Source organism: Dendrobium catenatum, unplaced genomic scaffold (assembly GCF_001605985.2).
Source record: "Dendrobium catenatum unplaced genomic scaffold, ASM160598v2 fragScaff_scaffold_998, whole genome shotgun sequence".
NCBI lineage: Eukaryota > Viridiplantae > Streptophyta > Magnoliopsida > Asparagales > Orchidaceae > Dendrobium > Dendrobium catenatum.
This window is the reverse complement of record NW_021319460.1, coordinates 1,192,656-1,208,573: the sequence shown is the minus strand read 5'-3', so window position 1 is coordinate 1,208,573 and position 15,918 is coordinate 1,192,656. Positions and strand designations below refer to the sequence as shown.

The window sequence follows — 15,918 nt, the reverse complement described above, 5'->3', positions numbered from 1 at the left end:
TACTTGAAGGCAAGGGAGGAAAATCTTTCGCAAGATCCATAGAAACACAAAGAAAAACGAAGCGATCCAAAAAATTAGGGCATCGCTTACCAAAATCCTAGAATCGCCTCTTTTCCCAAGAGCTTCTCTCGCCTTGTTTTGCAATATTATTAATTATAAATTTAAAGATATTATCAATTATGATTAGATCAATTAAATCATATTTATTATATATTAATATCATAATTAATTATTAATTAATTGATATTTAATTAATAAAAATATTAAAATTTTATTTAACCCTCCCGTCTAGGGTTTGCTTTGCCTCGTCGCCGTTTTTTCATTGCTGCTTCCGCGCAGTTGATAGAGTCACTTCTTTTGTTCTTCTATTCACCTCCTTTGATGACGGCGTAGTTCCAGTCGGATTGGAAGTAAAGACGGCGGTAACAATCTTTCTTCTCTTTCTCTCACTTCTTCCGTCAAATCCTGTAAATCCGCCGAACAATCGGATTTAGTAAGTCCCGGAATTTAAGGAAAAATGGGAGAAAACGTGTGAAGTGAAGCCTAGACTTATCGTGAGATTTAATTTTGTGTTTTTTGGCGTTTAGCAGGAGCTAACTCCAATCCGGCATCGAAACACAGGTGCCACCTAAAATCCCAAACCTCGAGCACAGAGAATTAAGGAAGGCAACCGCGGACGGGATCTAGCTGGAGAAGGAGGTGGCGGTGGTGAAAAGACAACAAAAAGGTTTCGTGCAAACCCCTCAATGCCTTAAGCGTTTTTCGTCAATTAGAATAACGAAATATTGTGTTCAATTTAATCTTGTTGCCAACGATTCTATTAAATCTTTAGGATATTATTTATGCTAAGCTGTTAATTATAGATTTTCTATTATGCTATACAAATGGGGCGCAAAAACCCTAAATTCAATACACAATTTCCCAACCTTGCTTGTCTAAAACCCTAGTTTCAATCGCAAAAAGCATCGCCACCTATTATCTACCTCCATTGACGAAATAAGGAGATTCTCGTCACAGCGGATTATGCGAAACAGCTGCGGCTTTATCTTCATGATCTAGAGGGCTTCTTTGATGACATATGTGAGCCTGGAGATTGAAAGCAAGCCATTGACTATCGGGAAGGTAGCGACAAGCAGATGAAGACGACGAGATGCATAAATGATTCGAATTCTGATTTAGTTTGCAGATTTTTCATTACATCTTTTTTGAGATTCCTTTTATTTAGTGATCTGATTCGTAGATTTGGGAAGAACTCATCACTGTCGTGAAACGATCTGTTTTACAAATTTTTCATAAAATCATGCTGGTAGGGGCTGTTTGTAACCAAGTAGGATTTAAGTTAAGTGGGATTTAGTAAATTCTGAGAGTGTTGAATCTTAAAAACTATTTGGTATGATATATGTTCAATCATAATAAATCTCGAGGATTTAAGATGGTTGGTTCATTTATAAATTAAATTTTATATATTTTGAATTTAATTTGCGTGTTAAGTATGACTTACTTATTTACTTTAATTTTAATTAAGTTATAATGATAGATAATATAACTAAGAGCTAATTTATATTACAAATTTTCAAATTAGTTATTTAGGTGTTAATTGTCATATTACTTATTTTCTAATTGTATTTTTGAACCCTAATTAATTTATTAATTATTGTTGAAATTAGAAATTATTTAACTAATGTTCATATTAATGATTTTATTAATTGCTTAAGTATTATTTAATTAGTTTTAATTATTAATTATATTGTTAATTATCTCCTTGATTAGTTAAACATTCAACTTCTAATTAATTATTTAATTATTATTTACAACATTAAGTATGTAATTAGTTTTAATGATCAATTATACTACTAATCAGTTAGTTAAGCTATATTAGATTACTCAATTATACTATTAATTATTTAATTAATCTAATTAATTATTAATATTTAAATGACCTATTATTCAACTAATCAACTATTAATTATTTAAAATTATATAAATTAAACTAATCAGTTAACTATTATTTAGTAATAATACTAACTTTGATTAATTTTTAATTAAATGCTTAGGGTTTGCTTTTCATCTTCTTACCGTGTTGCTTTGTTGCTTTCACTTTTCCTCGTCGTCATTTCTTCGTGGCTGCTTCGGCTTCACGTGCTATGCGTGCAGGAGCTCGCTCGCTGATTTGCCACCTTCAAAGGCCTCAAATCGGAAGTCACAACGGGAGCTAGCTCCCTCGCTCGCTACGTAGGTAACATTTGCCTCCTCCTTCTTTCATGACGGGACCTAGCTCGCTCGCAAGCTCATAAATTCTATTGTTTGTAAATTCTTAAATCCACCGAATCAAGGGATTTACTAAATCCAATATTTATGCTATAAATCCTTAAACCCAGGATTTATCGAGGACTTGGATTTACAGAGTGCTTGAAAACTTGGATGGACTTAACTCAAAGTCAATGTAAAATTATTTTAGAATTTTACTACTCATTAATTATTATTTGAACTATCAATTATATATTTGATAATATATATTTTAAGTTATATTAATATTTAATTATTAATTATATTGTTAATTAAATTAAATTAGACAATTAATTTATGCACTAATTAAGTAATCATACTATTAATTATTTAATTATTTTACTTGATTATTAATATTTTAAATTATATTAATTAAGTTAATCAATAATATCTTGAGCGTCTAGGGTTTGCCTTTCATCCTCGCTTTTCGTCGTCGTTGTTCGGCTTCGTTGCTTCGCAGGAGGTGTAGAGATTTCGAGAGTCGCTTCTTCGTCTCCTTCGTTGCTGTTCGACTTCACTCCTTCGACGACTTTCCCTTACTGTCGGATCGGAAGTTACGACATTTTGATTGGAAGCAACAACGGGAGCTCGCTGGCTGTGAAGGTAACTTTCTCCCTTTCGCGAGCTTCTTCGGCCAAATCCCGTAAGTCCGCCGAACTAGAGGATTTAGTAAATCCGGGATTTAGGGCAAAAAGAGGGAAAGGGAGGATATATTCCGCCGTGAGATTTACGGGGCGCTCAAATCCCGTTTGGCAGGATTTAGCTCAAATCCTGCATAAATCCTGTTGCCAAACGGCCCCTAAAGTTTCTTATATTAACTAGTAATAATACATCCATTTCTTGATGCAACTTACAACATTACGATTATCCTGAAATTTAGTTCATTATTTTTTCTTACCTTCTTTCTGATAAATTCTTATTATTTCATTTGCAGTTATAAGCTCATCTGGTTCTAGATATATATTGACACGATGGTTCAGTACAACTTCAAAAAGATCACTGTTGTTCCTTCGGGAAAGGAATTTGTGGATATCATCCTTTCAAGAACTCAACGCCAAACTCCAACTGTTGTTCACAAGGGATATGCCATTTCACGTCTTCGTCAATTTTACATGAGGAAAGTGAGATTCACTCAGCAGAATTTTCATGAGAAGCTGTCCACCATTATTGAGGAGTTCCCTAGATTAGATGACATTCATCCATTCTATGGGGATCTGCTCCATGTCCTCTACAACAAGGATCACTACAAGCTTGCACTTGGCCAGATTAATACTGCAAGGAACATCATTGGAAAGATTGCTAAGGACTATGTTAGGCTGCTAAAATATGGCGACTCTCTTTATCGGTGCAAGTGCTTGAAGGTGGCTGCCCTTGGTCGGATGTGCACAGTTATAAAGCGAATTGGGCCGAGTTTAGCTTACCTGGAGCAGATTAGACAACATATGGCTAGGCTCCCTTCTATAGATCCCAACACTCGGACCATCTTGATATGTGGATACCCAAATGTGGGCAAGAGTTCTTTCATAAATAAGATTACTAGAGCTGATGTGGATGTCCAACCTTACGCTTTCACCACGAAGTCCCTCTTTGTTGGTCATACAGATTACAAGTACTTGAGGTATCAGGTGATTGACACTCCTGGGATTCTTGATCGGCCATTTGAGGATCGCAATATTATAGAAATGTGCAGCATCACCGCACTGGCACATCTTCGATCTGCTGTTCTGTTCTTCCTTGATATCTCTGGATCATGTGGATACAGCATTGCTCAACAAGCAGCACTGTTTCATAGCATCAAATCACTCTTCATGAATAAGCCTCTTATTATTGTTTGTAATAAGATTGATTTGCAACCCTTGGATGGTCTTTCTGAAGAAGATATGAAGTTGGTTATGGAGATGAAAACGGAAGCTATTAAAGCTGTTGTGGCACAAGGTGGGGAACCTAATGATGAAGGGGTTCTGGTGACTATGAGCACTTTGACCGATGATGGTGTTATTTCTGTTAAGAATGCGGCCTGTGAGAGGCTGCTGAACCAGAGGGTGGAAATGAAGATGAAATCTAAAAAGATTAATGATTGCTTGAATAGGTTCCATGTCGCGATTCCGAAGCCTCGTGATAACAAAGAGCGACCTACTTGTATTCCTCAGGCGGTTCTCGAGGCCCGAGCAAAAGAGAGCAAGGAGAGGGAGAATAGGAAGCTTGAAAGAGATCTTGAGAATGAGAATGGTGGAGCTGGTGTCTACTCTGCTAGTCTGAAGAAACATTATATTTTGGCAAGTGATGAGTGGAAGGAAGACATTATGCCTGAAATCTTAGATGGGCATAATGTCTACGATTTTGTGGATCCTGACATCTTACAAAGGTTGGAAGAGTTGGAGAGAGAAGAGGGGCTCCGGCTTGAAGCTGAGTCAAATGAAGCAGAATTTGAAATCGATGGCAAGGAGTTGACTCCTGAGGAGAGGGAGGCTCTCGCGGAGATTAGAAAGAAGAAAAGTTTGCTCATCCAAGAACATAGAATAAAGAAGAGCACTGCTGAAAGTCGCCCTACTATTCCTAGAAAATTTGATAAGGATAGAAAGTTCACAACTGAAAGAATGGGGAGGCAGCTGTCATCCTTGGGCTTGGATCCATCTTCTGCTATTTATCGCGCAAGAAGCAGGTCGGTCTCTAGAAAGGGCCAGAAGAGGGATAGATCATTTGCTAGAGATGCTGAAGCCATGGATATCGATGATGAACGCAAAAGCAAGAAGCTGCGATTGAGGTCAAGGTCGAGGTCGTGCTCACGACCGCCTGGTGAAGTCATTCCCGGAGAAGGATTGAAGGACTCTGCTCAGAAGCTGAAGGCAATCAAGATTAAAAAGAAGTCCGAGAAGGTGAGAAACAAGGCAGCTCGTCGGGGAGAGGCAGATAGAGTCATTCCTAATCTCAAACCCAAGCACTTATTCTCTGGAAAACGCTCAATTGGAAAGACACAGAGGCGCTGAAATCTACAAGTTATCTATTTGAACTTATGCTCGCATTCTATGGTATCATATTGCTTTTTGCAATTCCCAATTTTCGCAAATTCTCTTCTTAATTTGTTTGGATTTGAGAATGGTTTGTACTAAACTGGGAGGATTTTTGTTCCTCATGGCAAATTTTGTTCGTCCTTTTACATTTTTTTTAGATTTGATAATACGCTTATGTCATTGGTTGCATTTCCTTGACACGTTTTAATTATATGCTTTCTGGTAAGCCATTTGAACTGCCTCTAATTCGAAGTACTTTATGGAATGGCACTCTCTCTTTTCTGATGAATATTAAAAGAACAGATAAGGATGAATATTTTAATGCTGATATTATGAAAGTCATTTCAGTGCTTAGCATGTTTGTAGCCTTTACAGCTGAAAGTATCTTTCTGCCTAGGAGCGTCAATTTTGGGTCATCAGTCGGTTCGGGTCAAATCTCGAACTAACTCGACACTATTCAGGTCAACTAGAATCCAACCCGATTTTTGAAATGGGTTGAAAACTCCAATCCAAACCAACGGGTTCGGGTCAACCTAAAATCAAAATTTCCGGATCAGGTTTGGATCAGATTTTTGGGTCGGATCAAATATTGACACTCCTATTTATGCCCTCATCTTGATCTGTTCTATTAAATGCAAGTCTCTAATAAAATAATAAGTCATCAAGTGATCGTAGAATTGAACTAAAGAAAATGCTTTCTGCCCACCGTTTGTGAAATTTCTAAAGTTAAAAAGAAACGTTTATCCCCAACCCCACAATGTCTACAAGGTACAGTTTATTCTTTATTGAGAAAAAGATGATAGCATTCATAAAGAATCAAGCTTTAGTTTCTTCGTCAGCAAATTGCTTTATGGGCAGAAATTCTTTTACTTTTTGGAAAGAAGTTTGGCTTAATTTATTTCAATTCAACTTTGATTAGAATCAGATTTACTTTAATATAAATTCATAGTGATTGGTACTCTGTTTAATTTTATATGGAAGTAAATTTATGGGATGTTTGGTTCGAAGTATTTTGAGTGTAGAGTAAACAACATGTACGAATCTTGAAATTTTTTGTTTGGATGGATGGAAAATAAATTTAAGATAGTTTGTAAATGCATTTGAAATTCACCATTTAGTTCATTTTGAGCCTAGAAAATACATTGTGTAGTCACTCTATTTGTGATGACAATGATGTGACATTGCTAGCTCATAATGAGCTTTGTGACTTTTGCCTCTTGACCTCCACCTTCATCTTCCTAACATCATGCGATGCCTCCGACCTTTCTTCTCCTCCAAACACGGAGCTATTATTCTGTGTGGACACCGGACGGTTCTCCCATCCGGTTACGCTTAGGTACCGAGCAGTACCGAGCGTGGTACATTTTTGGGGTGATGTGGCACATGTTTATTGGACTCCGGATGCCATCCAGACTCCGCACATAATAAAAAATCCCAAACACGACATCTCGAGCAATCGGGACAACGAGCTTCGTCATAATTTCCATTGAATGATCAAATTTAATCTTTATTATTCTTTTGGAGATGTCAAAACTACAGGTAACTTTGTTGTCTGTAAAGGCATCAATTCTATTTTACAGGGGCCCACCGACTTTGATTCCAATACCATTTTGAGTGGCTTTAATCAACCCAAAACACCTATATATTCAAACTTGCCTCCTGAGTTTCAATGGCAACAACCTATTATGATGATGCTCCTCAGCCTTGGCAGCAAGCAAAGAATCCATGCCATTAGCCTTTCGAAGAGGTTTGGAATCAGAGAAAGCAGAGCAATCCTCGTGCAGAAGAACATAAGGCGTCCCATTTCCTTGAAGCAAATGATGTGGAAGATCAAGTCTCAGTTGAAGCATTTCTTCAGTTCCAGCGAAGGAAGAAAGAGGTTTGGATACGATTCTGAGAGTTATTTTCAAAACTTTGATGATGGTTTCATCAAGGATTTGTACTAAGTTGCCTGCTTTGTATTTTCATCTGAATCTTATTCACAAGTTCGCTACTGATAAGGCTTTAGGCTTCCAGTTTTGGCCATTTTATTCAGTGTTAGGATTCGTTTGGGACGGCTTTCTTCCTGCTTCTTGAAAATTTTGAACTAAAAAGTTGTTTTAAGAAGCAGTGAGAAAGTCATCCTAAACGAAGCCTTAGATATTTGTGAGGAAGAGTTGAAAGTTTAGTACTTTACATGTTTTATTTGGCTTGAGTTGCCTTTGTCTTAGTCGATCTTGACTCAATAAAAGCATATTTGTTGTGTTAACCCTTATGAGTCTCAAAGTCTAATAATGTTTTGATGTTTCCAGATATGTATTGGAAGGGGAAATTATTGGGTCAGGTCACCGGACACAATTTACGTTCGATATTCATAGTACTGAGCAGTACTGAGCTCGGTACAGTGAAGTACTGAGTACCGAGCAGTACTGAGCTCGGTACTGAGCAGTACCGAGCTCAATATTGCGCGGTACTCCTCAGTATCGAGTAGGAGGTGATGTGGCGCATTTTCATTGGGCTCCGAATATGTCTGTGTGTTGACCCAATAATTTCCCGTATTGGAAGATACTATTGATTTTTTTATGTGCAGGGCTTTGTGGCTCATGCATGACATGTCCTATTAGTAAGGGCTCCATGACTTCAACCATTCAATTTATTTAATTCTACTTTTGATCAATTCTTGCACTGATATTATAAATGTTTACAAAATCTTATTGAGTTGTCTCATAGATATCAAATTATTATAATATTTCACTATTATAGTCATATTAATGGCAAATCTTAATTATAAGGAGCTCTTATTATAAAAAAGCTCTCAAATTCTTAAAAAAAAACATTTCATATTCTAATCATTTCAGATTCTACTCTGAGTCATGAAGCTTTTAAAAATAAAATCATAATCTAATTGAACTTAGGTTTTATTTGGGACGACTTTTTTAATACTTTTTATAGAAACTTTCTAGTTCAAAAATTAAAATTTTATTATCCCGAACGGATCCTTCATCTAAAAATATGCCATTCTATAAAAAAAGTTACATATATACCACTTCAAATATCATATTTTACATATCTAACAACCTAACCTTCTTATTTACTTACCTAATAGCTAAAACTTTTAAATATATGGTAACACTTATCGCACGGAACTTCATCGTCCCCAATCCACTGCCTGCTATATTCGTCGTACGCTGGTCATCGATCACCATCATATTTAGGCTTTTATACTCACTCATCATATTTTACTTTGAGGTTTGTTTTTTCTAGCCAAACAAAAAGCCATAAATGCACTTTTTTTCTTTGAACGGGTATCTGCCCGCTGTCACCCCCGAAAGGGCGTTTGGCGGCGTGACTAATTCTCGGCTGACCTAAAAGAGGTGGGTAGAAACTCTCTGGCCCGCACTTGATTGGGTCCCACTTAAAAGGTGCTGCTGCTCGAGGAAAATCGAGCACGGATTGGGGGGGGGATTCCCATTCATACTCGCCCACCAACCAAGCTATGCAATGGTGGTATAAATGTGATTGTTAAGTTTCAATGTATAATTGAAGTTTAAAATTAAATGTGTGATCTCATTTCTTTAATAAGACAGCCTTTTCCGTTAATTTTAATCGGAAAATATGGAAACCATAAGTTCAGATAGCCGTTATGTGGTTTTTAATATAAACATAAATGAAAATTGAGCGTTGAATGGTGAAATCCATGGAAATAAATCCATAGATGTAATGCCAAAAACTATGTAAGCATTTAATGCAGATTGAATGAAAACTGATACAGCTTGATTTCTGTAATGTATATGGTGGCTGATCTTAATGCAGCAGGTTGAATGCGTGCCCTTTAAGCTATTGGAATTACAAAAATTGGCCAAATAAATGCAATATCCTGCTGTTATAGAAGACTTTAATTTCGAATGTCACGCATCAAGACGTATAAGTTGCTTAGGGCATCTCCAACCGAAAATCGCATTTTTCACTTCAAAATACAGTGAAATCAAAAAGTGCCGTGATTCATCTCCAATCGAATGTCATTTTGCCTCATAACCGTCGCTCTCTTCTTTCACACATTTCTTCCACAAGTTCAGTAGAGACCAAAAAATGACGCATATGAACAGTGCGACGGCGTCGCAGTGTTCATCCGCGATCAAATGGCGGACGAAAAGGCGTTCGGTTGCGACGTTTGAGGGCCTCCATTCGGTTGTTTGCCGAACGGTTGGAGATGGTCTTGCAACCAACAAGAAAACTATTGATATAGACCTTGAAACAACAACAACATCAAGCCTTTACCAACTACGTGAGGTCGGCTACATGAATCATTTTTCTTCATTGTGTCATGTTAAAAGTCAAATTCTCTTTTAAATATAATAAAGAAAGATAATTTCTAATATTTTCAAACCAAGTCTTTTTAGGTCTACCTCTACCTTTCTTAACATAAGTCAAATCTAATACCTCTATTGTCCTAACCGTGTCATCGGAAGGCCGTCATTTTATGTGACCAAACCATCTGAGACGACTCTCTCTAATCTTATCTTTCCACTGGAGCTACTCCAATCTTATCACATATATGCTCATTTTGTATCCTATCTCGAAGGGTAAAACCACTCATCCACCTGAGCATCCTCATCTCTGCAACACTTAACTTAGTAACTTCTCTCTCTTGAGTGACTTAGTTTCCGAAGTGGTAGCGACAAGTTGTACATTATCTTTAAGTTGTTATTTATTAGTTTTTGATGGATGTTTGGCTATTTTGTATCCATATATTAAGCACTTATGACAACCCTAGGCTTCGTTTGGGACGGCTTTCTTACTGCTTTTTAAAACGGAGTTTTAGTACAAAATTTTTTATTTTTGTACTAAAACTCCGTTTTAGAAAGCAATAAAAAAATCATCCCAAACAAAGCCTTAGTGTAAGCAATTACACTACTGTTATAATTTCTCTTACATCTGAGCTTCTTTCAATCTCTACCATATATTGTAATGTAAATTTCATTGGATTGCTTGAAGTGAGATCTATAGGATCTTGGTGGTGAAAGCAATAGCTATGCCATCTTAGGATAGTAGTGGAAGGGTCATGTGAGTCTTGGTGAAAATGGTTTTTAGGATTTGGATAAATTTGGTGTTTAAACTTTTAGGCTATCAAAAGGTAAGATTTTCTTAGAGAAAAGGCAAGAAAATCATATCCAAGATTTAGGATGTTCGAAAACGAGTTGTATATTTTTATGAGTTTTAGATTCGTGGCTAAGGACAACAATATTTTTAATCTGGTTGCTCAAAATTGAAAAGTATCTCTGTATATTAGGTTTCTGGCTAGGATATCTAGATTAATGGGGAGTTGAATCCATGAGAAGTTATGAGATACGTGTGAGAATATCTAGGAGAGTTTTAAAGATGTTGGATGTGTCGAAGGGTTGAGTGAAGTTAGGATTTTGGTTATGACGAGATAAGAATTGGGTTGAGAAAGATGAGGAATGTTTTAGTATCTCATCATCTTCTATGAATGTTTTAAATATTTTGATCATCAATCTCATGAAGGAAACAAGTGCGTTGGATAACCTAAAGGGCATAACTGATCATTCATTTAGGCTTTCAAATGCCTTAAAAGTAGTCTTCCATTCACTAAGCGTGATCCTAATTTTATGGCGGCGACTTCTAAGATTTATTTTGAAGAATATAATTGAACTATAAATATGATTAAGCATGACATCCAATCCAGGGATATACGAAATCTAAACTTGATTATGATCATTTTTATTACTTGTTATACATGCACATTCGTCAATATCCCTTTTTTGGGGCTGATACAAAAATTAAAGCTCTCCCGTTTTTTAGGAGGCTTATTTGGTTGTTGGTAAGGAGGTGGAGGTGAGGGGTATATATTTATGAGATCACCTTGGACTATACAATGCATGGGGTTGTTGATGAGGATAATTCGGTCTAATTGGGTCGACTATCACCACTAACAATATCGATCAAGGATAATGACAACAAATTATGATGGAACTATGAGATTTTAACTGGGCTTATTATAATTTCCTTAATATGTGCTCTAAGCTAATGGCATTTTATCCCTATTCCAAACAAAGTCAATGATATTATAAGCTGAAGTGTCAGAGAGCCAACGATTAGTCTTAGTTGAAAGTTCTCGTTAGTCATCAAGAGAAATAATTAATCATAGATGATGCTACTTATAAGAAACCTCATATCATATGAAAAATTTACAATTTACCCTTCAAAATTTAACCCAAAATCACTCACATAGTTAAAAAGAAATTAATAGAAATTTTTAGAACAACATTGCTACAAAGCTAAAATTTGATGGGAAATGCTAGCAAAAAAATATTTACATCTTGCTATAAGTGATAAACATTAGCATAAACAAGATTATACATATACGATAATCAAGCAAGTGCCATAATCACTAGAATCAGGGGTGTCAATTTAGGGTCACGGGTTGGGTTCGAGTCGAACTCGGAACTGACCCGGGTTCAAATGGGTCGACCATAACCTGACTCGGGTAGACAAACGGGTCGGAAATTCGAACCCGGACCCGACCCGACCTGGTTTTGGGTTATGCCGGCGCTGGAACGTCGGAACGGCGGCGGGCGGGTGAGGGGGCGGACGCGATACGCGAAGGATATAATGCCATTGAAATAAGCCTAAGAAAAATGTTCATTATCACAAAAATAATTAGATACATTATTATCTTAGTCAAGCTAAAGCTCACAAACAACTAAAAAATATCAATAATGCATGATAAAACAAAAAAAAAAAAAAAACCTAATTTAGAATGAAAAAGAAATCAAAATGCTAATATTTAATAGAAAATATTAGCAAAATCCAATAATAAGAGTTGGATAATAGATTGAGAGAATAAAGCCTAAATAATTTAAAATTAATTAGAGTTCACTTATCCTTTTGATTATCGTCGAGAAAATAATCATAAAATCTTCCTCAACCTATTTTTTAATCTAAATTTAGTTATATTATCTTAGCAAGTTTAAAAATATTTGAAAGCTATTATTGTTTTTGTCAGATGATAATTAAATTCATACAAAGTAATTCAGATTGAGAAGGAGAAAAAAATTACCCGAATAAAATTTCAAAAAATTGCAATGGAAGATTTAAAAAAAAAAAGAGTTGTCATGGAAAAAAAAAAAACTTTCAATTTTCTCTAGTTTTTCTACTCAAATTGATTTGATAAAGTAAGCACCTTTTTTCTAAGGCATTTTTTCTCTCAATTATCTCTGTTTAGGGAATTTTTATTACGTCCGGTGTCCTGACGTAGCTCTACGTTCTAAGGCCAATAACATGTCGCCACGTGCTCTTACTCTTTGCCGCGCGGCCCGACGATCCGACCTAGACCGGAACCCGATATTGCTATGTTCACGTATTACTAAGTATTGCTCAGTATTGCTAGGTATTGCTCGGTGTTGCTAGGTATTGCTTGACAATAATGAGAAATACCGCTCTGTCAAAACCAATACCTAGCAATACCGAGCAATACCTTGCAAAACTGAGCAATATCTAGCAAAACCGGGGTATTGCTAGGTATTGGTCTTGCAGAATGATATTTCTCGTTATTGTCGAGCAATACCTAACAATACCCCGGTCTGCACAAATCAGCCAATACTTAGCAATCTCGGGTTCGGTCCGGGTCGGGTCGTCGGCCTGCGCGGTAAAAAGTAATTGCATGTGACACCATTTTACTGGAGTCCGAACATAGAACTACGTCAGGACACCAGACCTAATAAAAACTCCTGTTTAGGCCAACCAAAAAGTCTTCCTAAAAAACACTTTTTTTTCTAGAAATAATGAGCGATCTGTATGTGAATTGAATTGAGCAGTTAGAGGCATAATCACTCCTTTAATCTATAGACCTCGAGAGTCATTTCATTCTAAAAAATACTTAGAAAATATTTTGTGAGACTTATTTTTTCATTGTAAGATGAATATATGCATATATTTCTTCTTCATAAGTTATCTTCACACTTATCAATTGATTATTATCAATTTTCAATTTGATGCCTACTTAGGCTAAGGCTTTGTTTGGGACGACTTTTTTACTGTTTTCTAAAACGGAGTTTTAGTACAAAATTTTTTATGACCATCTTAGATTGTTTAGTCATAAAATAATATTGACCTTCCAATGACCCGATTAGGAGAGTATATGTACTAGATTTGACTTATGTTAAGAAAGGTAGAGGTATACCTAAAAAGAAATGGTTAGAAAATATTATAAATGATATTTTTTATCAGATTTAAATGAGAATTTGACTTTTAGCATGACATAGTGAAGAAAAAGATTCATGTAATTGACCCTTAGTGGGACAATATGTTGGGGCTAATGAAGGTACATTCTATGATCATAAGTTGTTATTTGGTTTTTTTTAATCCAATGGCAATTGATTTAGCCTAATTGCTAGTTGTTTGTTGGGATTGCAATGAAAAAAAATTGTGTTAAGACATCTTGATAAAAAATTAGTAATGATTAACTTTCAAGCTCTTAGATCTGCATTGAAATTAATAATGTGTATTGCACTTATCTCAAAGTATATTCAAGAATTTTATAGCCCCATCCTGACTATAAGTTTTGTAAGAATATCCTGAGCCAAAACTTCTCTATTCAAATTTCAAATTGATAAGAATTTCTTAAAGCTTATGTTCATCAGTATGTAAATCTCTTTAGTCTATAATAATAATCAAGAAACCTAAATGCATATTGGCATTAAATCCATGCTCTCTCTCTCTCTCTCATAAAAAATAAAATACAATGTTTTTCAACTAATTCCATAAATGTTGAGGTCTATTTTATTATTTACATGCATATTTTCAAGAATCAAGAAATAGAATCTCCTTCTCTTACAATTTTCAAAGGAAGAATTAGTTGTGATGTCCCAGAATCTAATTTGAAAAAATTATTCATTTATCTTTTAATAAAAAATAACCAGAGCTGCCTAATTTTTTTTATCAATATCAATAGCAGCATAAATAAAATTATCGATCAAAACATTAATATACAATGAAAATAAATCATATACACTATTCAGAATCTATATAAGCATGTCATAATTACTCTGTTCTAAGTACAAAAGAATAACTAAAAAAAAGAAGCTTGAATCTGAAGGAATCTTGACCAGCCTCACACTCATGATCCTCTGTCCTAACATGAAATTATTTTGCCACATATAATGAGTTAAAAAATCCCAACAGGTAATCAAAATCTACAACTGACTTCAAAGCACGATAAAGGAGCAATATATATATCAGAGACTTAATCATAATAGTAGTATTCATATGATCATTGAATCAGTGCATAAAAAATAAAATTTACATGCAGTAATAGTAGAATTTGTAAATAGTAAAACACTACGGTGTGTAAGCTAGTAAAGCATTAAACCAATAAGAGTGTCAAATCTATAATGTAATTATCATATTTGTAATATCAATCAGTACAAAAATAAGATAAATCATCGAATCAAAAAATCAGTAAAGACTGTTGAAATCAAATCAATATAATAAAATCATATAAGAATGGGCACTTGCTATCCAACTATTCTATATCAGTTTTAAATCAATATCTTAATCACATGCTCAATATATCATGCATATCACGCGCTCAATGAATCTATTTTTTTTTTTCAGTATAAAATTCATAGACACCTTTTTAAGGCTTAAAAAATTATAAAAATATACATAAAGTAAATCATTTTATTTTAAAAATATTGGTGAAATCGGTTTGCAAAACGGACACCTGATGGTCCCAAAATCCTCACTTATACCGGCTGATTCCAATTTCTTAAGAATTTTCACCAGTGCAAAAAAATTACAAAAAATTTCTGTAATTCAATGACTACAATCTTAATGCTATGACGAAGATTGGTCAAAATAATATTTATTATGTTAGTAGAATTTCTAATGAGTTGAGCATTAGACCAAAAACATACTAAAAATTTGGGTTTGAATCACATGAAAAATTGCTTTGCATTCTTCTCGGTTTCTCCTTTATTTCTTATCTTTATACTTAAAAATACGCATGATTTCACTTATCACAACTAAAAGTAGTTATCGGTGAATTGAGAAAAAAAAAAAATTACAGACGTAATAAATTTATTATAAATAGCAACCCTCTTCCCACTTATTTTGTGCTAATATAATAATTTATTGTAAAAAATTTACAAGTTTTTAAAGTTTGCATCCAAGTCCTAATATTTTTTAATTATTGCAATGAAATCATTTTGCATAATATAATATTTTTCTATTATCTAACTACTCATCAAATGACAAAGACGGAGATAAATCTTATTAGACTTTATGTTGTCGTCATGTACGACTGCCAAAAAATTACAAAAATTTATGTAATTCAACGACTACAATCTCAATGCTATGACGAAGATGGGTCAAAATACGATTTATTATGTTAGTAGAATTTCTAATGAGTTGAGCATTAGACCAAGAACATAATAAAAATTTGGGTTTGAATCACATGAAAAATTACTTTGCATTCTTCTCGGTATTTCCTTTATTTCATATCTTATACTTAAAAATACGCATGATTTCACTTATCACAACTAGAAGTAGTCATCGGTGAATTGAGAAAAAAAAAAAAATTACAGACGTAATAAATTTATTATAAATAGCAACCCTCTTCCCA

The 15,918-nt window shown here is 34.7% G+C and overlaps 1 protein-coding gene across 4 annotated transcripts; it reads left to right on the top strand.

The window, feature by feature from the left end:
* Nucleotides 1–283: 283 nt before the first annotated feature.
* Nucleotides 284–5,527, top strand: LOC110106683 (nucleolar GTP-binding protein 1). 4 transcript variants are annotated; one of them, XM_020836651.2, is made up of 3 exons: nucleotides 284–422; nucleotides 591–727; nucleotides 3,221–5,527. In XM_020836651.2, the coding sequence occupies exon 3, from the start codon at nucleotides 3,258–3,260 to the stop codon at nucleotides 5,271–5,273; it is 2,016 nt and encodes a 671-aa protein (XP_020692310.1). In that variant the 5' UTR covers nucleotides 284–422; nucleotides 591–727; nucleotides 3,221–3,257; the 3' UTR covers nucleotides 5,274–5,527. The 4 variants fall into 4 exon arrangements, with proteins under 4 accessions (XP_020692310.1, XP_028553623.1, XP_020692311.1 ...); XM_028697790.1 differs by having other exon boundaries at nucleotides 313–422; nucleotides 622–727; XM_020836652.2 differs by having other exon boundaries at nucleotides 324–422; nucleotides 588–727.
* The last annotated feature ends 10,391 nt before the right edge of the window (nucleotides 5,528–15,918 follow it).